General features: G+C 53.1%; 8 protein-coding genes across 8 annotated transcripts; 4 read left to right on the top strand and 4 right to left on the bottom strand.

The window, feature by feature from the left end:
- Positions 1-269: 269 nt before the first annotated feature.
- MCYG_04068 (nitrogen starvation-induced glutamine rich protein) lies at positions 270-1102 on the top strand (the record flags this gene model as incomplete). The annotated part of the gene is made up of 3 exons (XM_002846285.1): positions 270-452; positions 517-872; positions 946-1102. 3 exons carry the CDS (start codon positions 270-272, stop codon positions 1100-1102), a joined length of 696 nt encoding a protein of 231 aa, XP_002846331.1.
- A 1528-nt stretch (positions 1103-2630) lies between these two features.
- MCYG_04067 (DUF1275 domain-containing protein) lies at positions 2631-3521 on the top strand (the record flags this gene model as incomplete). The annotated part of the gene is made up of 3 exons (XM_002846284.1): positions 2631-3015; positions 3090-3425; positions 3499-3521. 3 exons carry the CDS (start codon positions 2631-2633, stop codon positions 3519-3521), a joined length of 744 nt encoding a protein of 247 aa, XP_002846330.1.
- An 885-nt stretch (positions 3522-4406) lies between these two features.
- MCYG_04066 (NADH:ubiquinone oxidoreductase kD subunit) lies at positions 4407-5069 on the top strand (the record flags this gene model as incomplete). Its single annotated transcript, XM_002846283.1, has 2 exons — positions 4407-4549; positions 4619-5069. The coding sequence occupies 2 exons, from the start codon at positions 4407-4409 to the stop codon at positions 5067-5069; spliced, it is 594 nt and encodes a 197-aa protein (XP_002846329.1).
- Positions 5070-5156: 87 nt separating this feature from the next.
- Positions 5157-8126, bottom strand: MCYG_04065 (TPR domain-containing protein; the record flags this gene model as incomplete). The annotated part of the gene is made up of 1 exon (XM_002846282.1): positions 5157-8126. One exon carries the CDS (start codon positions 8124-8126, stop codon positions 5157-5159), a length of 2970 nt encoding a protein of 989 aa, XP_002846328.1.
- A 729-nt stretch (positions 8127-8855) lies between these two features.
- Positions 8856-12108, bottom strand: MCYG_04064 (elongation factor 3; the record flags this gene model as incomplete). The annotated part of the gene is made up of 2 exons (XM_002846281.1): positions 8856-11868; positions 11918-12108. 2 exons carry the CDS (start codon positions 12106-12108, stop codon positions 8856-8858), a joined length of 3204 nt encoding a protein of 1067 aa, XP_002846327.1.
- Positions 12109-12369: 261 nt separating this feature from the next.
- MCYG_04063 (uncharacterized protein) lies at positions 12370-12705 on the top strand (the record flags this gene model as incomplete). The annotated part of the gene is made up of 1 exon (XM_002846280.1): positions 12370-12705. One exon carries the CDS (start codon positions 12370-12372, stop codon positions 12703-12705), a length of 336 nt encoding a protein of 111 aa, XP_002846326.1.
- Positions 12706-13186: 481 nt separating this feature from the next.
- Positions 13187-18472, bottom strand: MCYG_04062 (ubiquitin carboxyl-terminal hydrolase 12; the record flags this gene model as incomplete). The annotated part of the gene is made up of 5 exons (XM_002846279.1): positions 13187-14001; positions 14049-14462; positions 14547-16268; positions 16321-18251; positions 18453-18472. The coding sequence occupies 5 exons, from the start codon at positions 18470-18472 to the stop codon at positions 13187-13189; spliced, it is 4902 nt and encodes a 1633-aa protein (XP_002846325.1).
- A 780-nt stretch (positions 18473-19252) lies between these two features.
- MCYG_04061 (sorting nexin-41) lies at positions 19253-21452 on the bottom strand (the record flags this gene model as incomplete). Its single annotated transcript, XM_002846278.1, has 6 exons — positions 19253-19348; positions 19411-19524; positions 19583-20605; positions 20661-20927; positions 20995-21281; positions 21359-21452. The coding sequence occupies 6 exons, from the start codon at positions 21450-21452 to the stop codon at positions 19253-19255; spliced, it is 1881 nt and encodes a 626-aa protein (XP_002846324.1).
- Positions 21453-21769: the final 317 nt, after the last annotated feature.

Below are 21769 nucleotides of genomic sequence, written 5' to 3'. Positions count from 1 at the left end.
GGAGATTAAAACTGCGGCTGAAAAAGCTTGGCATAACTTACTCCACGTGATAGTTTAAAGGGGACTAGCTCCCTTCCCCGCCCGAAACGGCAGTCACGGGATCACAAGCAAGGCAACATAAAAACTACTTCAACATCTCCGTATTCATTCGTATATTTAACTATCCCTCCCCATCTCTCTCTCTTATGTGTTTTGATAGAGGACTGTGGAAGCCACTCTATCACGCGCTATATTAACTACTGATTTACTTTCCATCACTTCTATAAACCATGTCCGGATACTACGGAGGACCCTCTCAGGGCGGCGGATATGATAACTACGGTCAACAGCAAGGACAATACCATCAAGGCCAGGACCAGCATCAACAGCAGCAGCAACAGCAGCCATATGGAGGCCAGTACCAAGGCCCTCCTCAGCAAGGTGGTTACTACGACCAAGCTCCTCAACAGCAGGTAAGATATTGTTCTGGGAAAATGCTGCCATATTGATACCCCGCTAAAGGGAGAGTATCTACAGCAACAGCATGGCTATAATGCCCCTCCTCAGCATTATGAAAACAGGGACCAGCAGCAGTATGGCGGCGGGTATCCTCCAGCTGGACAGCAGCCTTATCAAGGTGAGAGTAATGCGTACTACGGCGGTGGTCCACCACAGCATGGCGGTATGCAAGGGGCGCCTGCATACCCTCAGGGCCCAGGCGGTCCAGGAGGGCCAGGAGGCCCCGAGGGCGAGAGAGGACTGGGGACTGCGCTGATCGGAGCTGCTGGAGGGGGATTTATGGGTAACAAGCTTGGTGGGGGTGCATTGGGCACCATTGGTGGCGCTGTTATCGGTGCTGTTGGAGCTAACGTCGCCGGACATGCCATTAAGGAGTAAGCTACCACTTTTTTATTTAACTTGGCGAAATTTCTTATGACTCTCTTTCCTTATGCTATGTTTTTTGAGAGCCTGTTGCAATGCCAACTTTGCTGACCGTCAACATAGCCATAAGAAAAAGCACAAGGGCGACAAGAAACACAAGAAGGACAAGAAACACAAAAAGGAGAAGAAGAGGGGCCATGGCTCCTCGTCATCATCCTCTGATGGGAGCGACAGTGACTAAGGAGAGACCGATGATAGCTGGCTAACATAGAGAGTCTTCATCCCGGAATGTCGCACCGTTTAATCCTAAGACCTCCTCGCCCAACTGATGTATATATTGTTATTATGATTAATGATCGTTACTGTTATCATGTATACGATCCGCTATTACTCCCCTCCTTCGTGTTTATATTCCTTCGTGTTGCCATTTCCAGCTCACTCTCACAATAGCATACGTGGACGTGGGTTCGTCAGTCATCAGGTTTCATCCCTCAGATGCCATTCATCCCATTGAAAAACTTCTATTTACAGCTTCCGACCAGGCCACCCGTTTCAGCGGAGGAAACGCCATAGATCCCTTGGTGCAACCCTTGGCGGAAAAGCCCCCCGTCCTCCCTCCCACCGCCCTCCATGCCTTCTTGGCCCTTGGCCCCTCGAGGCCCCGAGTCGCTTTCATTGGCAGGCCAACAAAGCTGTCGTTTTCGCGCTCACATCTAAAGTTGAGATGCAAGTTACACCGCCAGGACAAATCTCAAACCAACGTGGTTTAAGGAGTACAAGCTTCAGCTACGGGTGGTGTTGGAATGATTTTCACTCGTTCCCGAGTCATGGGTCCCTTTCATGCCCTTCTAGTTATCGCACGATCTCAGCCACTGAACCTGTCGTTTCCCCCCCTCCGCACCACGCACCGAACCCAAGTCCTGAGAGGGCTAGGCATCTTAATCTTAATCCGACTGTGGTGGCTTTTCCTCGCGTTTTCGCCCAGCGCTTGGCGGATGTTGATCTGCTTATCAGTTGGGCTGAGATCTCGTCCTCCAATGCTAGGCGTTGGTAATCAAATTCTTGTTGAGTCTAATCCATATCACTAAAGATTTCAATTGTCGGGAGTTGATTATGGGATCGGGAGCCAAGGTGAACCTTATACCCTTCCGTCAGCTCTTGCAGTCTCCTACAATGCTTTGCAACTCTCGTCCTGGCATGGCACACCTATGACCACCTCTTTGAGAAAGAAGGGACTCAGCCAGCTTCCTGTTTTCTTGCTTATGAGTCCAGGCCTTCATCATACCCAGACCAGTCAGCCACAGGACAAGAGATGACAGCCCGAGAACCCTCATAATAATATAGCCCCCTTAATCCGCGTGGCTGCAACTCAAGCACTGCTTGGCCCATTCAGGAGCTATGTTAGTTGGCCCGCCGTTCCGCTCCGTTGGCTCGTCCTTGTTTCTTTCCGTTTGAAGAGTTGGCGAGTTTCAGATCGATCGGCTGAGTCTAGGAAGGAGCTTCTTTCTTCGTCTTCTTCGTATTCTTGTTCTTTGTCGTTAATCATGGATGACTCCTCCAAGGCTGGCTCGCTTGAGCATGTCAATATTGATATATATAAGTGGGACCCCCTGGTGCCTTGGTTAATGGGGGATCGTTCTTGGAACATAGATATATCAAAACCTCAAAACCTGCCACGGACTGAGAACCGCTTAACAATCTTCCTTCCCCCCTCGGATATCCTTTGCACATCAATACTGGCACTCTTTGCTTTTCCCTTTTAGAAAAATATGTCAAAAATAACAACTCCCGAGCCGTCAGTGAGGTTTGACACCACTGCTATACTCCCAGAGACCACCATGAATCCAGCCGCAGCCAAGATAAACGAGAAGGTGTATAATGATGAGGATGTTGAACGGGGCCTCCAGTCTCCATCTTCTAGAGTACGGCCTGGTCCGATCCCCTCTGGGAACTCGTCCTTGACGATGGTCACTGGATGGATGGATGACGTCAACGAGCGTTCGTCAAAGCCAGAAGGAGGTCTCGTACAGCATTTCAAGAGGGATATAAACCCATCAGGCACAGAAATACTTCTGATGGCGTGTGCATTTATCTCTGGTGTTATTGATAGCGCTGCTTTCAATGCTTGGGGCAGTTTTGCAAATATGCAGACAGGTAAGCCTATTTTCCTCTCTTGGTACTATGCGGTCCACAATATCCGCGTCTCTGACATAAAACAATGATTATAGGAAACGTTGTGTTCCTTGCCCTAGGAGTCTCTGGTCAGCCTCCAACTCCTCCGAACAGATGGGCCAAGTCACTGCTTGCCATCGGAACATTTGCCATCGGAGTACTCTTCTTTAAATATGCCTCTGAGTTCCTGCGTCCGCTTCGACGGGCAACATTAGTGGCATCATTTGCACTTCAGACTTGTGCAATCCTAATATCCAGCATTCTTGTACAGACGGGAGTTGTGGACTCAAGCATCGAGGCCTCTACCCACGGGGTTCACTGGATCCAGGTGTTACCCATCACCATCCTGGCCTTCCAAGCTGCCGGTCAAATCGTCACTTCGCGTTTACTCGGTATAGATGAGATACCTACGATAGTCTTGACAACGCTCCTATGTGACTTGCTCATGGACAAGAAGCTCTTTAGCCTTCGTCCACGGTGGAAGCTGACTGACTTTCGCACTCGGCGGCTTTTGACTTTGCTAGCTGCCTTCTCTGGTGCTATGCTTTCGGGTGGCTTGTCGAAAGTAGGCGGCTTGTCCGCTTCACTGTGGCTAGCTGCCGGGATTAAAGCGGTAGTAACGCTATGTTTTCTGCTCTGGAGAGGGAAGAAAGATGAAGACTTTGGCGATAATTAACAATATTGAGCTTCGGGATATTAAATAAACTTGGGTCTCTTTTTTCACTTCCTTTTCATTAGCCAAATGATGCATTAGTGGCATTATGTCCTCTGATGCTTGACCATGCACTAGCTATTGCTTTTGTAATATCTTCATCTTCGATGGTCTGTCTAAATATAGCCAAGACGGCTCCGCACTGTTTATCAGAACCCAAGTAGCAAATCTGGGGAAGATGTAATAAACAATATATAACAGTTTGGTCGGATGCTACTTGCAGCGTTTGCCCGATGGCTCAATATAAAATCTGCTGGCCAGAAACCGTCGTGTCGGTTCCGATATCCCCCGACACGCCGTGAATACGCAGAAATTACTATATATGGTAAACGTTGCGAGATGTGCCAACCGGATACAAACCGAGTCTGATGGGAGAGAAAAAACATTCTGTGAACATCTTTGATGGCGCTGGAGGTGCTTTGCTACACTTTATTGAAACTATAGACTGATGATGGCTGGATCTACTATAGGAGTGACTACTACGGTCAGGGTGAAAGGCGAGTACTACTACCTGTTCGTACCATTACATGCCTATGTCTACCATTTACTGACGGCTTCTCCTCGAGAATGCTTCAATACAGCCCTCTATCGATATGCCGGACGCCGTATCCAGGTTTGTCGTCCGCTGTGCATCTCCCTGGCACTTGTGAAGACTGCTTCGATGGCCACGGCCACGGCATCAAACCCACCCCTTGATAGGCGCACAAATGATATGGGCTCAAAGGCCATGGTACCAAGGCCAAAACGGCTGGAAGTTCCATTACCTAGCCAGGGAGAAGAACCTGTGCCCCTTCGACATGTCTTGTAAGCCTCCACACTCCTCTAGCCAAATGTACGTAGTTAGCTGTGCATCAGGCTGACGAGAACGAACAGGACTAAATTCGACCAGATTGCCAACTGGGCTCGTCAGGGATCTCTCTGGCCCTTGACCTTCGGCCTGGCATGCTGTGGCGTGGAGATGATGGCTGTTTCGATGCCACGGTACGATCTCGATCGCATGGGTATCTTTTACCGCGCTTCGCCGCGACAGGCAGATGTGCTTATTGTTTCTGGCACGGTGACGAACAAGATGGGTCCTGCCATCAGGTTGTTGTACGATCAGATGCCAGATCCGAAATGGGTGATTAGTATGGGCAGTTGTGCGAATGGAGGCGGGTATTATCATTATAGCTATAGTGTAGTTAGAGGAGTGGATAGGTTGCTCCCTGTTGATGTGTATGTGCCTGGTTGTCCGCCGACAGCAGAGGCGTTTTTGTATGGAGTTCTGCAGTTGCAGAAGAAGATCAAGAATCAGCGCACAACGCGCATGTGGTATAGGAAGTAGTTTTCTTCGTTTGTTGCTTTTTTTCTTTTTTGCATGCTGTTCTCTAGATATATGCAGTAGTCAATGGTTATGGAAGACAGTTACCGGTTAAGAGCCACTGACTTCCTTCAACAAGGCATCAAGTCTCATCCAACCTTCGTTTCCATCCCAAAATTGCTTTCCCTTACCAAGGATTCCTCTAACGGCACTTCGGGACTTGAACCTCCAATCCCTAGCAACCAGCTCTCCGCTGTCTTCGCCTTGCTTCGTGCCGTCTTCAGCCTCCTTGTCCATCCCACCGTAAACGGCATAGCCTTTCCTAACGAGCGTCTCGGTGGCCTTGACTATTTCGTTCCATTTAGGCTCTTCACCCATCTGGTATGCTCCCTGCGAACATGAGGCAATGGTGGCACGCCATGCCTTTTCATGTGCGGCGAGAGCTTGCGAAGGGCGTCCTCGCCATTTCTCCAATTCCGCAACGAGTAGCCATAGTTCAGGCGAGTGTGTGATTAACGGTATTATTTTATCATCAAACAGCCGGAGTAATCTGGCATGTATTGAGCCAGGCCGGATGGCAGATGGATCATAACTGATGGATATACTGCTCCCTTCACGGGGCGTCGTTAGGGTTTTTATCAGGGCTGTAAGGACGGGAATGTCAACGCATTTCTCACCGTCCTTATCGCCACGAATTTCTATTATACGTGTTTGCGCGAGCAGGACGTCACGGAAGGGAGTGCTGGGAGGAGGAATCGAAGCGCCCACGGTAAGGATATTATCCCAGATCCGGTGGTCAGCGTGCTTGAATCTAGCTGCTCGGTGAAGAGCGGCCAGAGCATCCCGTTTCTGCTTGTATTTGTCAATCTTTCCCTCCTCGATATTGCCATTCTCCTGTTCCTCTTCATCATCAAGTGCCTTCGGCTGAGGAATATCTTGTAGAACCGTTGTGCTCCGGGGCGGAGCATTCAGCAAGGCTACCGCAAGGTTACTCCAGGCCTCAGCATCAGTCTCTTCTAGCTGGACAGTACGCGTGAACGAGTCGATGGCATCCTCCCACTTCTCCAACTCAAGCTGTGTACAGCCCATGGCAAACCACGAGGCGTGATTGAGTCTATTCACCGCCAGGCTGAGCTTATATGCCTGCTCTGCTTTGACAAAGTTTGGTGGCTTTTCCTGCATGTACAGCCTGGCGAGGGATCGCTGAGCGCGTGCATAGCGTTTATTGGATACGGTCCAGGCCCGTTCATACATCGCTGCGTCGTGGTCGATGTCTCCTAATATGCAGAAAAGCCGTGGTGCGTCTGACGGCAGTGGGGACAGCTCAGGTCCCTGCATGGTGTCGTTGTCATCTGCATTTGTGCCTGTGGCAGGCTTGGTGCGTTGGTAGAGTTGTTTTCTGACCATCAGCTTAGCTGTTTCTTCTCGATCGGTCGCGGCATAGCAGAGGGCTGCCTCTGCCCACATCTGGAGTCGCTCGTAGATATCCAGAGCAGTGCGCAAAGCGCCTAGACTGACCCATCGCTGCGCCAGTTCAGACTCTAGATGCCATCTTGTAGAAAAGTTGAGGAGCCAGATGTACTTCAACCTTTCGGCCGCTGGGGCTGATTCAGATGCCTCCGGTCGAGGCAAGAAGGTCGTCGGCTGCTGCTGCTCCTCGCTGGCTGCATTCTCCCCTTCCGCGGTGGCTGGGGTAGGGGTGTCACTCGCGGTGTCTGCAATAACTTGATCGACTAGAGCTTGAAGTTGCAGGACTGAGCGCTCGACAGTTCGTGAACGGTACCCTTCAATCCTACTGCGGACGAGAAGAGCCTGCGAATAGACCTGCCAGTTTGAGCTACCGCCTTCAAGAACACGCACGGCGTAAGGAATGGTCTCTTCGCGGGTCAAGCCATCTTCAGGAGATGTGTTCGTGATAGCCGATGCAAGGGACAGCAACATGATGGAGTCCAGCGGATTCAGACGAGGCTGATCTGAAGCATCGATGTTTGCCAGACTGGCAGGCAGAGACGACCCATCCTGTACCGACACAGACGCCTGCTTGAGTCTATCTTGATCTTGATCCTTTTTAAACGCAATAGACTCCAGCAAGGTGTCGTCATTGAGATTAAGATTCTTCGGATCTGAGTCCTTATCTTTCTCCTGTTGTTCGGTTGCGTTATCTTCCGCACTTTTTGCGACGACAACAAGCTGGCTGATATCTCTGTCTTGGAACTTTGTCCGCCTCCCTAACTTGCCCGTCAAAGCAAACTCGAAACCGTTCGTAGCAGCGGCCTGGAAAAGGTCTGCTCTTGCCTTACTATCGTGGCCGTGATGTGTGTGTATAACGGCACGCTCAAGCATGAACCGCACTTTTTCCGTCCGCCCCTCCTTCGTAAGGCTAGACTTGTCATCGGATAAGACATAGGTACCAATAGCATCGAGGTCCTCGTATATAACTGCCTGAAGCGAATCGGCACTCTCATTCAACATCTTCTGATGGAGGAAATTCACACGCATTCTACCCGTTAGACCAAGGATGCTTTCTCCTCCCTGCTTCACCACCTCTTCATGTGTAAGAATCGCCCTGGCAACGGCAAATAGTTCCACGTTCGGAATGAGCTTGTACACCGCCTCGCCGTTGACGGATAGATCCCGGATCAGACTATCGCGCACCGCGCGCAACGTACCGTGAGACTCTCGCACTGTTGAAGGGAAAACCACTTCCGCACCAAACGAGAGCGGCGGCCCAGTGACGTTCGCTTGTAGGAATGAATCCAGCGCCGCGTAGCCGATATGTATCAATTTTGATCTGTGCTGGTCGCGGCACTCCTCCGCTGACGCCGTGGATAAGACGGCTGATATACGGCGTGATATCAGCTGTGTGAATAGTTCTTCACCCCGGAGCACAGACGGTGTGTCTGCATCTTGTTCAGCGTGGCCGAAGACCTCCTGTGCGAACGGGTGGGAGAGTATGGCCTTGCATTGTTCTTCCGTGAGATGGAGGGAGTCGTAGCTCCTCCGTTGGCCGTCTGCGCGGGGTGTGAAGAGGGTATCAAATGTCTCCGGCACTGGCGCGGGCGAGTCCGTTGCTGTCGCCATCGTATCTCCTGTATAGACTACAGTTCCTTCAGTCCACGTATATGCATGTAGTTCGTTTTTATATCAAGTTCGTCGTGAGAAGAAGAGAAAATTTAGCCTTTTAGGGTTTTTTTATGCTTGAGCCCCACCTTAATTAGGCAACTTTTGACATCCCACTATAAAAAGATCTTTTACACGAAGAATAAAGGACGATGGTATTAAAAATGAAAGCAGAACAGTTTATTCCTCTTCCCTTCTAGTTCTATCAATCTATCAATCTATCTCTACCAAGTCAGTTGACCACCAATCTCAGACGGAAGGAAATATGGAAAGTAGATGATACGAAACCGAAAAGAAAGATATGAAATATAGAAATTTGAATTGTTTTCTATGAAAAAGGGTGGTGTGAAATTAAGAATCGTCATTCAAGAGACATGAAAATGAAAAAATCCCATCCGCATCCCATCCAAACAGACGCCGATGAAAAGATTAAAAAGAAAAAGACAAGAAATCAAGCCGGACGGAGTCCTGATTAATGGTAGAATCAAACATTAGAACATGAGGCATTAAACTGAACTTGGGCCTTGGCAAGTAACAAGGAAATGAAAATGGGAATCATGACTTTTCTATCGCTCCTTTTTTGGCGGGTTTCTTTTTTGTATCTCCGTCTCCAGACCATTCTAATATGCAAACAGGCAAGACAAGGTAGGCGAACAGGTTGGAATTTTGTAGTTGCAGAGCAGAAGGAATTTACTCGTCCTCGTCGGAGAAGACCTCCTCGCCTCTCTTGCGGCGAGCCATACGGTCCTTCTTCTTCTTTCGGAGTTCGGACGAGGTGAGCTTCTTGGCCTTCTTGGTACCGGTAATCTTGTTGCCCATGGCATCGAACTTGTCCTCCTCGTCATCGCCCTTGTCGGTGAGTCGGGGGCCGGAACCTTGACCCTGAACCCAGTTGTGGCCGGAAGGAGTCATCTTTCCGTCAACGACGGCCCAGACTTCGCTGGTAAGGTTTTCGGTGAACTCTTTGCTGTGAGTGATGATGATGACACCACCCTCGAAGGACTTGAGGGCCTTGGAGAGGGCACCGAGTGAGTCACGGTCGAGGTAGTTGGTTGGTTCGTCAAGGACGATCAGGTGAGGACGCTGCCACGAGCAGGCAGCAAGGACGACCTTGACACGCTGACCACCGGAGAGACCGCGCATGCGGGAGTGGGAGATGAGTTCGGCGTCGAGGCCGAAGAAGCTGCAGTGGGCTTCGATCTCCTTGCGGACGAGGGGGCGGAACTGACCAGAGGCGAGAGCCTCCTTCTGGTCAACCTCGGCGACCATCTTGGCGTGAGAGGAGAGGATCTCGTTACGTGGGATCCAGGCGTTGTCGGCGGACATCATGGGAGTCCACTTCTCGTTCTTCATGCCGACGTTCTCACCAAGGGTGAAGGAGCACTCGTACTCGTAGGAGTTCTTGAACTTACGGCGGGAGTGGATACCGATGACACGACGCTGGGAGCCGTCGATGCGGTAGATCTTGTCCATGGCCTTCTCGTCCTCGTCGGTGACGATCTTGTTGGCACGGTCCATGGTTTCGCGGTCCTCACCGGTGGCGAATCGCCACTGGATGTACTCGGAGGGGGTCTTGTCGAGGTGGTTGTCGATGTGGGCGAAAGCGTGCTGCTTGATGTAGGCGATACGGATGTTCTCGTGCTGGTAGACCTCTCCGGTGGTGGGGATGAGTTCACCGGTCAGGACGTTGACCAGGGTAGACTTTCCGGCACCGTTGGGGCCGATGACGGCGATACGGGAGCCGAGCGAGCACTGGAAGGTGATGTCGCTGATCTGGGGCTTGGAGGTTCCGGGGTACTGGAAGGACATCTTGTTGACACGGACGATGGCCTTGGCCTTGGTCTTGACACCCTCGAGGAAGCCGGGCTCGGGGAACTTGAACTCCATCTCGGAGGCGCCGAGCTCGAAGTAGGAGCGGGCGGAGGGGACGCGCTTGACGAGGGCGTTGAGGTCACCGCGGTAGCGGCGGAGCTTGAAGCGGTCGTAGAGGATGACGTGCTGGATGACGTTGTTCAAGAACTTGGAGTCGTGGGAGACGATGATGGAGGTGCAGGGGGAGTTGGTGAGGTACTCCTCGAGCCAGGCGACGTTCTTGACGTCGAGATGGTTGGTGGGCTCGTCGAGGAGGAGGATGTCGGGCTTCTCGAAGACGGCACGGGCGAGGGCGAGCTTCATCTTCCAGCCACCGGAGAGGGAGGTGATGGGGCTCTCGAGCTGCTCGCGGACGAAGCCGAACTCGACGAGCTGGTTCTCGATGGCGGAGAGCTCGGTGGTGATGCCAACATCGCGCAGCTTCTTCTCGGTCCAGCCGATGACGGTCTGCTCTGTGTCGGCAGCGTCGAGGTCGTGCTCGACGAAGACGGTCTTGACTTCGTCCTTCTTGGGGAAACCCTCGACCTGTTCGTTGTTGATGGCACGCATGAGGGTAGACTTTCCGGAACCGTTGGGTCCGAGCAGACCGTACCGCTGGCCGCGCTTGAGGCGGAGATGGGTCTGGTTGAGCAGGATCTTGGCACCGTAGGCCAGGTTGAAGGTGCAGTTGCAGAGGTCCTCGCCCTCCTCCTCGTCGGGCTCGACCTCGGTCTCGGCAGCGGCAGCGGGAGAGGCGCGCTTGCGGAGGGTCTCGGCCATGGAGCGGGCGTCCTCCTCGCCGACGATGACGGTGAGGTAGGCGAGCACGTTCTCGGTCCAGTCGGCGACATCGACGACCTTCTCGTCGATGAGCTGGCCGGCGATGGCGGCGATGTACTCGATGGTAGCGGCAGCGGGCTCGATCTGGGCCTTGAACTTGGGCTCGAGGATCTCCTTGAGGATGGCGGAGACGGTCTCGATGTCACCGGCCTTGGAGACCTCGGGGATCTTTCCGTCGACGACGGCACCGACACGGATGAGGGTGTCGAGGCCCTGTTTGGTCTTCTCACGGGCCTCGGGGTCTGCGAGGGTGTCGTAGTTCTTGTTGAGGGCGGGCATGAGCTTTGGCAGGAAGGCGGCGACGATCTGGGGATCCTCGACGAGCTTGCACATGTTGTCGACGATGACGGCAGACTTTCGCTTGATGGCGGTCTCGCGCTCGGCGAGGCCACGGTCGAGCAGGGGCACCATGATGGCCAGGGTGGGCTCGTGGACGTCGGTGACGAAGGTGGTGGCGCCGAGCAGGTGGACGGTCTCGGGAACGTTCTCCGGCTTGGCGATACACTTGATGAGCTCGGGGATGAAGCGCTCGATATCCTTGTTGGAGATGAGGGCGCAGACCTTCTCCATGGTGGCGTAGGCGGCCTTCTTGACCTCTGGCTTGGTGTCCCACATGGACTCCGAGACGACGGGGATGAGGTCCGGCACGCGGGTGGCGAGCTGGGTGGGAGCTGACTCGACGAGGGCCTCGATGCAGGCGAGGCCGGTCATCTTCTCCGCCCACTTCTGGGCCGTCAGGATGGACTTGACGATGGCGGGGAGCGCGGCCTTGACGGCGTTGGCGTTGATGGACTTGACGATGGCGAGAGCGGCCTGCTGGGCCAGCTCCTTGACGGAGTTCATCTTGTCGCTGACGGCCGCGAGCGTGGGGCCCAGCATGGCGAGGATGTAGGGCTCCATCGCGGGCGAGACGGAGGCGTGCTGTGCGATGGCGAGGATGGCGTCCAGCGCCTTCTCACGCGCCGCCGCATCCTTCTTGTTGGCCAGCTGCTTCTTCAGCGACTCGACGGCCCTGCAGCGGTTAGTCTAGAGTCTCTCAAACGTGCAGGAGTGTCACATACTTGGTGGGCACGACGTGCTCTTCGGTCGGGCCGTTGAGGAGGGAGGCGATGTTGCTGGCGGCCGCCTTGGCCTCGTCGGCGGTCTTGGAGACGGAGAGCGTCTTGAGCAGCTCGTCGAGGACGGCGACCGACTTGGCGGCCTCCTTGGCCGACTGGGCGGGCGTCGAGTCTGCAACGGCGACGGCAGGCATTTCGGGAGTCGTTCTTGAAGACGCTGAAGACTCTGAAGACGCTGAAGACGCTGAAGATGCTGAAGACGTTCTGGTGGTCTGGATGTCACCGTCGGCCACAGCAGGTCGATGGCTGCTGGTGGCAGTCTATGTGACGATGTAGAGACGATGTAGTGATGTAGTGACGATGTAGAGACAGTCTATAGTGACAGTCTAGTGATACAGAGAAGAGAGGAGAGTAGAAGATGAAGAAGATGAAGAGAAGATGAAGTGAAGTCGAAGATGAAGTCGAAGTTGAGCCTTTTATGGATCAGAAAAAAGTCGAAGACGAAAAAATTTTCACAGGTTATGTCAGCGCTTACTCAGCAGGCTGAAAACTCTGCGTCACAGCAAAACAGGGCACGGGCTGAGCGACTAGCCGGAAGGGGGCGCGCGGTGGGGCGTCATGGGCAAGGCGCGCGCGCTGGTTGGCTGGGCGGCGCCTCGTTTGGGCACGAAGATACGGCGTTACCTGACGGTACGCGGGCGGTACCCAGGCGGTACCCCTCACCGCCCGCCCAAAGAGGGCATCTGCCCCTCGCCCGTTTAAGCGTGGCTGAGCTAAGCGGCGCCTCCTGACTAAAAGCTGACTCAGCCTTCCCCAGACGCCAAGCCGGTGCCGCCCGCTAAGCCCAAAGCGGGCAGTGTTCTCGTGCCGTTTTTACCCCCTTTTTTTTTTCTGCCCGCCCGAAGAAGTAACTCGCAAGTAGCCCAAAGTAGCTAAATGTAGCCAGAAGTAGCTAAAAGTACCCAAAGTAGCCGCAGGTACCGTCGATCAGAAAGGCGGTGAGTAGTCAGCAGATACACAAAGCACTAGATATGCATATTAGATATGCATAGCAGATATATGGACATACCATGGAGGAGATACACTGAAGGATATAGATAGATGTAGATGAGATGTAGATGGGATAGAGATGAGAAGAGAGAAGGATGAGAGTCTATGGATTTCGTTGAGAACTTTTGCTGGTGTAGAACTTTACTGGTGTAGAACTTTACTGGTGTAGAACTTTACTGGTATAAGGTCACGTCTAAGGAACAACGCCATGCTGTGTCTGAGCTACTCGTCGTCGCCAACCCGCACCTCCACCACGGCCGGGCTGTCGTCGTAGTCGCCGGCCGGGATGCTCTCGATCAGCCCCCGCGCGTGCTGCTCGTCCTCGTCCAGCATGCTGGAGAACACCATCCCCGTGTCGTCCGCCGCGTCGAGGTCGAAGCACCGGTCGAACTCGCTCAGGTCGCCCTCGCCGCGCTCCGCCTGCGTGCTGGCGGCGTCGTCGTTGTCGTCGTCGCCGTAGATCGAGCCCGGCGGCGGGAAGGTGTTGCCCTCCAGCTCGTCGTCCTCCCCCGCGTGGTTGGCCAGCCGGTCGTACGACCAGCTCGGCTGCTGCGCGTAGATGGCGCTGCCCGCGCGGAACGAGCCCCCGAACCCTTCGTCCTCTCCGTCCCCTTCTTCTTCTCCTCCTTCTTCTTCTTCTTCCTCCATGCCCTCCAGGTGAGGCAGGCGGACGCTCCGGTCGATGCCGCTGCTGCTGCTGCTACTGCCGCTCTTCGCTTGGGTTCCTGTTAGCAAACCACCATCTCCCGACTGGCGAGTTGCTGCGGCTCCGCGTAAAGCGCTCGACGACCCATTGCGGGAGAGCCCACCGAGACGCTTGCCTTCCCCCGACCCGGACGCGGACGCGGGGCGGCTGCCGGAGCGTGACTCACCCCCCGACTCAGAGTCGCTGTTTCGGTCGTGAGCCAGCTCTGTAAGCTTCGCTAAAAAATCGCCCCCCAGCGGGCCGTTGGACCGTCGCCGGTAGAACAGCAGATACGCCGCGCTTGTCACCACGCTCGCCGGGTCGCGCTTCATGGTCACGTGGGAGTCTACCCCTGTTAGCCTTGGTTTCTCTTATAAAGAAGGACTTCAGCAAACTTACCATTAAATTCATACCAGAGGCCGTCGACAAAGTTGCGGGCATAGGCAGTGTAGTGCCCGCCGCCCAGGCCTCCGTAGTGGTTGTCCACCGCGATCAGGTCGTAGATCATACTCTCGCCCTCTCCCGGCATCTGGATCCTGCCGGTCATGTCCAGCTCGAGGGGGAAGTCGACCACGGCGTCAATCTTGTCCCGGAAGATTCGATTCGCGCTGAAGCGCTTCAGATGCATCACCAGGATGTCCGGAGACTTCCACAGCTCGAACTTCTTGCTCGCCCGCCGGTGCTCCTTGCATCGAGGGCAGTACCACGCATCGTTCTCCGACAGGATCTCCTCGCGCCCAAACTCGTCCAGACACTCGTCCAGCGTGATGCCCCGTTTCTTCTTCCTGGACCGCAGCTGGCGCTTCGTCGTCACTTCTGGGTCGACCACGTCCGAAACGTTCATCCACGTCGCCTTGCCCCGCAGAGGCTCTTCGTCCTCGTCGCCCCATTCCTCGCCGAAGATGGCATCGTACGTCTCCTCACTCCAGTCTAGCACGATCACGTCCCCCGGCCTGACGTAAGGGAGTCTTCGCTGGGGCGCCTTTTGCTTCCGTTTCTCCGCCTTGCCCGCTCGCAGCAGGCTTGCTGCGTCCGCCAGCCTGTCAGAGTCCGTCTCGGAGGCGCTGTCGTCCTTCGTCTCCGCTGAGCTGGAATTGTTGGACACGTCGTCGTCGGCCCGCGCGCGCATCACATTCACAGGCTGGGCCGGGCCGCTCAGCTCGTCTTCACTGCTAACTGCACTCGCGTTGTCCGACGGGAGCCCGAAACCCGCCTTTCCTTTCTGCCCTGCGCCACCCCTGCTGTTCACGCCCTCGGGAACGCGGGACAGCACTAGGGGGTAATCGCGGGACTCGTTCATGGTGGAGAATCCCGGGAGCTCCGTATCGCCTGAGCTGACGTACCTGATATCGAACAGGTTGCGAAGCATGGGCGGGATGAAGCTGCCGGGCCGCAGAACGGGAGGAATCTCGTCAGAACCCTTGCCAGTTGCCGCCTCCTCCTGAGAAACAGTGTTATCAGCATCACGCATGGACACATCCACAAGTCCATCTTCTCCTTCGACAGAGCTGGCCTTGATCGGCTGATCGAACGGCTGCGTGTCCTCCTCGTTGGTGACGACGGTATCTGAATCTTCCGCAGAAGCCGTCCTGATCATGCCAAACCCATCGTCCTCCCGGAGTATGTCACGAGTGGTGAGGTTGGCTACGCGTGATAGGATTCTGCGCAGAACTGCATCGTAATCATACGCTTCATCACGTGTGATCACTACGTAGAGCGGTACTCCAAAGAATGACCGTTGATTGTGGTTGAAGCCGCGTCGGAATCTACTCCGGTTGTATATTGGGACCAGCATTCGGTCGCCTTTGTGTGAGTCAAAGCCGGTGGGCTCCTCGGATGAGAACCGGAATCGATGTGGTTTGTCGGGGTTATAGCTGGTCGGGACGCTGTCGAGTTCATACATTGCGATAGTATCGCCCTCGCCGATTTGGTGGTCCGCAATACTCTGAGAGTGGTCAAATAGCTTGTAAAATTTGTTCTTGTATATCTCGGCCATCACCAGTCGGTCCGGATCTACGTTCATCTTTTGGCCAACGTATTGTTTCACCGTTTTGATGCTTGAGTTCTTGTCAATGTCCACTTCCACATTCACAGGCGGCTTGTGCAGAGGAAAGAACATGATCTTATGGCTCCAGGTGTTCTCAATCGGTATCTGAAGAGTCAGGTTGTTGAACGGATCAAAGATTATACTGACTTTGTCGCAGGTCGGACAGACAACAGTAGACTTGTACATCCCAGAGAACAAATCCGTAATCACGCTGTCGTTCCTTGCCTTGTAAATTTCCCAGCATCGGTCAGCGAAGCGCTGGAGAGCAGCTTTGTCATGAACCATTTCGTCCGTGGAATCCGGTTTCTCGATGTACGGTTTCTTCTGGATCCGGTTCAGATCCTCTTGCAGCCCATCCAGAAGGAAAAGTAGGAACTCTTGAGAGTCTTGCTGACCGTAGCCAGAGAATGACGGGCCATATCTCCCAATGGTGACCTTGAAATTCCGGGGAGCAAACGACGCTGAACCCTGGGCGTCAAATATTTGTTGGAGAAGATTTGCATATGCCTTGGCAACTTCCCCATTGTGAGACAAAGGGTTATTCGGATTCAGATCCTTTTTATATTCGCCCACTATTGTACGATTAGCAGAGAGATGTAGAAAAAATGGGATGGTAAAACTTACGCAAGAAATAATGAGACAGTTCTTCAACGCTGCGAACACACTGTAGTGCAGAGTTCATATAGCAGGTATTCCCTAGGTTGCTTAGACCTGTGACTCCTCGTGCTTTGCCGTCCTTACGCCGTCTTCCTCGAGTAACGATAGAGGGAGCAGGTGATGTTCTTCCACTGCCTGAAGAGCTCTTGGACTTTAGTCTGTTTTGGATGTTTGCCTTAGCTCCCGCGCCCACTGTCAGATTGGAGCTCGACTTTGAGGTTTCAGACAACCATTCTCCACCAGCTGGGCCTCCAACTTGCTCCTCGAGGACGATAACATTGTCGCTTCCCAGTCCAATGACGTGAATAGATGTCTTGCCGTTGTAATTTGGATTCGATGTTTGGTCCTTGACGTCCACTAGCTCTCGCTGGGAGCCTTCGGTGAGAGCCACGAAAGTATCAAGACCTAGGGAGATTGACGTGGGAATCTTTGCGCTAACTGTAGTCCCAGGTGCAGGGGATGCACTTCTTGACGTGGCCGGAGTTACATTGGTAGAGCTACCAAGGCCCTCCAAGATCCTCCAAACGCGGGTCTTGGTTGACATGTCGATGGATGCAAGGCTCTTTGCAGTTTTCAGCCACTGCTGAAAAGGGGTATGTCGGCTGGCGAGGAACCTGACAGGAGGCTGAGACTTTTCTGCCTCTGTAGGATTTGAAGAAAGTTTCAGGATAGAGAATATCGGAGGATTGAGCTCGTACTGAATGTGCTCCATGTCTCCTTCAGTGTTTGTGTTATGCGCATATCGAACGATGGCAGGAGAGTCCTTTGACAGGCCATACCATTTCATCACTAGGTTCCAAGCCTCCTCTGGCAAGATTTCGTAGTCCTCGCCCATCTGAAGGCCGGGGCGCATGGGAACAAACGGCTTGCCGGCTTCATCATTGAAAATAGTCTCTGGATCGGTGACTAGAACAAGGTCTGAATTGTCAACAGGGCCGATTTCTCCTTCAGCCGCTAGCTTATCGGCCTTGTCCGGCCGTGGAAGAGTCGAACTCCTCGAGAGAACTCTCTTCAGCCAGGTGGCGGAGACAATGTAGCCCTTTTGCTTATCAGCGGGGCTCTGCTGCATCAACTGCATCACCTGGGCGACCTGTTCGTCGATGGACGGGCTGTCGTGTGAGGAATGTGAGGAATAGGCCGGCTCGCTGTTTGATGCGGTATAGGATGATATGGTTGATGGTGAAGGGTAGGGGTGATCAGACCCCGAACCGCCGGCCTCAGAAGAGTTTTTCGAGTTTCCCTTGAGCGATTCAGCTTCGGGCTCCTTTCCAACCATGTCCACAGACGCATCACGCTGGTGCCGGTTCAGACGCTCGCTTTGCTTCTTGTTCAAGGCGGTGCCTGACTTGCTGTTGTCTTCGTGGGCGGTAAACGAATCCATCTGCATCACAGTGTCGTGCTCGTCAGACCCCATTTCAGCAGCTGGTCTCTTGATGGCCGGTGTAGCGGCGTGAGAGTTTTCCTGTGAGCCGCTGTCTGCCATCGACACATCTTCCTTCTGGGGATCACTAGCGGCGGGCTGGCCGGCCGCCCGGCCGTTGGACGAGGACATCTGCCAACAGGTGGTGTCCTGGGTCGACTCGCCGTCCGTAACGGTCGGAGAGCTCGTGGCCGTGGTCGATCTCCAGTCTTCTGTCGATGACTGTTCGTTTGCGCTTCCTTGCGAGTCTGCTTGCAGGGATCGGGAGGGCGACAGTCTTGGAGGCGAGGGAGAGGAGGGCGATGTAAAAAAACCAGGTTGCAGCAGGCCGGGCAACGAAGATTGACCGTATCGTTTTCCTATCTTTGGCCTTCGGGGAGGTGAGGTTTTGAGGAAGTATAAGCCCTTGTTGCCTCCAGCTTTGCGCAGCTCTGCGGCAACCTTACGTCGCTTTGATGAAGGCGTTGTGAAAGGTGAGCTGCCCACTAACCAGTGGCAGCTCTGGAGTAAACAGGGCAGAGTAGTCTTTGTCAAAGAGAAAGGAGAATTCACATCAGAGTGAAAAATAAGGGGCTCTATGCCTTTAAGAGAGTGATGGTAATATCTAAGTAGAGCCTGTAACTTATCATCAGCCTGTGAAGGGCAAAAAAAGGTGCCTCCCTCTGTAAAGAGGGCTCACAGTAGAGGGACAGCAAGCATGATAGAACCCTTACAGGTCTTGAATAATCTTCTCGTCTCTATACAATGGAGGTTCTTCTGTCTTCTCTCCTTTGTCTCTATATCCTGACCTTTTTTTTGGTGGTGGCGAAGGTCTTGTCGCAAATCTTTGTATGAAGCGGCTTTGCCTGCCCTCGAAGCCGAGCAAAACGGAGAAAATCAAGAGGAAAAGAGGGAGAAAAGACAGGCTGGAGGAGGACAAGGCGACGGACTCTCTCGCTCTCTATCGCTCTCTCGCGCCCTTCTGGGTTTCTCTCGTCTGTCCTTAATTTCTTTTGCTGTTTTGATAACTCGAAGGGAGAAAAGAGTCGACTTTTTTCGATATTTTTCGTCCTTCTCGCGGTGTTAGTCACGTGATAAATGAGGAGAGAGATGAAGCGTAGGATGAATATATTAATACATAAAACATAGAGATGTAGATATAGATACATCTGTCTAGTGGGCATTCAGGAAGCAGACGGCCAACGTGTGGCCACGAGTTGAGTCAGTCTTGTGTATCGTTGTCTATATACACCAGGGAGAATAGCTAGAAGGACCCCTTATTTGATAAAGGGGGTGACCCCGTCATGGCAAAGTGGCTATACTGGCTGATCCTGAAGCTGCTATGGGCGTTGGAGCATATATGGAGTGTATTGTGGAAATATGCTGCCTCGGTAGGTCGGGATGAATGGTTTAAAGAATGTAGGATATAAGTATGCTACATATCCAAACCCACAAACGCTAGAATTGAAGAATAACAGACATAACTGGTCATTCTGGAGCCTATCGAACAGATATCTTATCGACTTCATCCCTCGCTTCGGTCCAGGTCTCCAGGCCCTTACGGGCCCAGTCAAGGTGGCATCGCGCATAGGCAACCTAGGGTGGATTAGTATTATTCATGGTGAAATAGAAGAAAAAGAACAGTCATATGAACATACCATGTAGCTGCGGATGTCGTCTTCCTTCTCCTTTTGGAACCGTTTGAGGTCTCGGAGGACACCGCTGCTGGCGTCCTTGACGTCTTGCTCGGATACCTTTAGTGCTTGCTCCAACTGTTTGAATGGTTAGAGGTACTATATGTAATTGTCGACATCCATGGATTCTACTTACCTGTTGCAGACTCTCCTTTGTCTTGCCAATTTGATCTCGGCGTGTCCGTTCTGGGTCTACGTCGGCAAAGCCATGGATGGCATGGCTGATACGGCCAAATATCTTGTTGGTGACGAAGTTCCCACTTGAGGATTTGCGGTGGCCGCTAGGGGTTGAGTCCACAGGGCGGTGGGGAAGTCCCTGGGATGCAGACGGCCGGTTAACGGGCTCACCGTGGGTTGGAGGGAAGTCAGAGTCGATAGACGCAGTGTCTTCTGCATTCGTCTGGATAGACTCTGGTGTTAGTTCAGGGTTGCTGGTTGAGGAAGCTTCGGATAAGGAGCGTCCCGGCCTTGTTTTTGGTGAAGTGCTCCCTTTGCTTAGGTATTCCTCGATGCGCTGGGCCTCTATCTCGCTTCGCTCAAGGGAATCTAACAGGGCGGCTTTCTTGTTCAACTCGTCTCTGGTCATCTCCTCTTGTATCCGTTTCAAGACCCGGTAGCGAAGGACGCCCCTGACAACGCCCGCAAACTGGGCACTTTCCCGCATTGGTTCTGAGAAAGTAGCCCCTAAAGTGGAAGACAGCTCTTCTGTCTCGATATACGAGTTGTCTGCGGCTTGGCCCACTCTCTCGATAGCGGCGGCAACTGTTGGTGACTGCTCGGAAAGGGCAAACCCGTTGTATCGTGCACCAAGTTCCATGAGATCCGCTGATAGTGAAGTCAGATGTGTCAATGTTCGTCTGTTCACTTTCTCGACGCTGCCTTGAAGAAGAAGCTCCAGCTCCCTGGTGGAAGCTTCAAAATTAATAAAGTAAGGATCCAGTTCATGTTCGCTTAGAGTCTTGGACGACGGCGGAAACCGGTTCATGAATGACGGGGTCCCAGCCGAGGAGACTTCTGCCGCTGTAGATTTCAGCTTCGCAGAAGATGAAGGAACGGGGAGCCAGTTATGAGCGGGTGTCGGGTTAGCTGGATCCAGCGGAGGAGCCTTGAGGTTATTTTTGGGCACCGAAGCTGCCGGGTGGGAGTTTAGTACCTCTCCCTAAAGGTAAGGTAGGTCAGTATATATGGAAAACATCGGAGAAAAACACACCTACCCAGCTTGCGTTAGGGTCCAGGAATCTCCACCAGACACCATCTTCACGGATTTCACTCATCCTCCGGCACCGGTTTAAGAATACGGCCAACATGCGTTTCCGTAACTCGATGATCGACGTGTCTTCCTTTGCTTTGGTGGGTTTGGCAGCATAGTCTGCCATGGTATGCTTTTCCGGGATGGGTGGGATTATCAGAGTAGGATGTAGATTGACCAGGGTTGTGCGGAGCGAACTGAACTCGGAATATCGACGTCTAACCTCAAGATCCTAGAGCTAGCTATCAGAAAAGGTACGTAGGAGTATGAATTGGAAGGAAGGGGGACAATTTGCATACGCCCGTTCTAATGGTGTAGACTATAAAACTGCCGCCAGTTTCGCTGTTCTTCCCAGCACGAGTGATGAGGATGGGTAGTTCCGGATTTTCATAGAGAATCTGCTCTATTCTGCTATCGTATATCCCCTTCTTGCGCGGATAGGGCTGTTGGCCGGCATACTCGTCCAGGTCGCCGTGGTCCTCATCATCGTCTAGATCAGGTGTGTCTGTTCGCGATACAAAGTCCGGTGGGTCGCGAGTGGATGACCTTGACGAAGCCGGAGATGCAGGGCGTTCTTCATATGCAGCTATAGAAATAAAAAAAAAAAAACACCGTCAGCCAGTCGGTTTGGTAGAGTTAGACAAGAGGCCGTCTCAAGCTTACGAGGGGCCATTGCGGCAGGGTGAAAAGATCCCCCTAGCGGGTCTTCATTGCGGTCCAGCGCTCCGTACGGGTTGTTATCTTCATCAGTCCACATCCTGAAGACACTTGGGTCGTTTATATCAGTTATTTTTTATCGGGGCCCGCGCAGGCAGGAAGTTTGGCGGGCGTGCAGGCAGCTGCGATAGAAGTACTAGTTGGTGTTATCAAAGTCGCCGTGGAATAATCGCCGATATATTCCAATGCAGTCTTTTATGTATTCTGCAGGTTAGATGCTAGGTATATAGGCAAAATAGTGACATCTCCACGATGCTGAAGAGAGGTCTTATATGTTAGTTCTTGGAGTTATTGAACCAACGAAGTTCAAGCCAAAGAAGCGCTTGGCGCGCGATCCCATGACATCATTACTTCTAC

This window comes from Microsporum canis, genomic scaffold (genome assembly GCF_000151145.1).
Source record: "Microsporum canis CBS 113480 supercont1.4 genomic scaffold, whole genome shotgun sequence".
Taxonomy (NCBI): Eukaryota; Fungi; Ascomycota; class Eurotiomycetes; order Onygenales; family Arthrodermataceae; genus Microsporum; species Microsporum canis.
The sequence above is the reverse complement of the archived record's forward strand: the minus strand, read 5'-3'. Positions and strand labels throughout refer to the sequence as shown.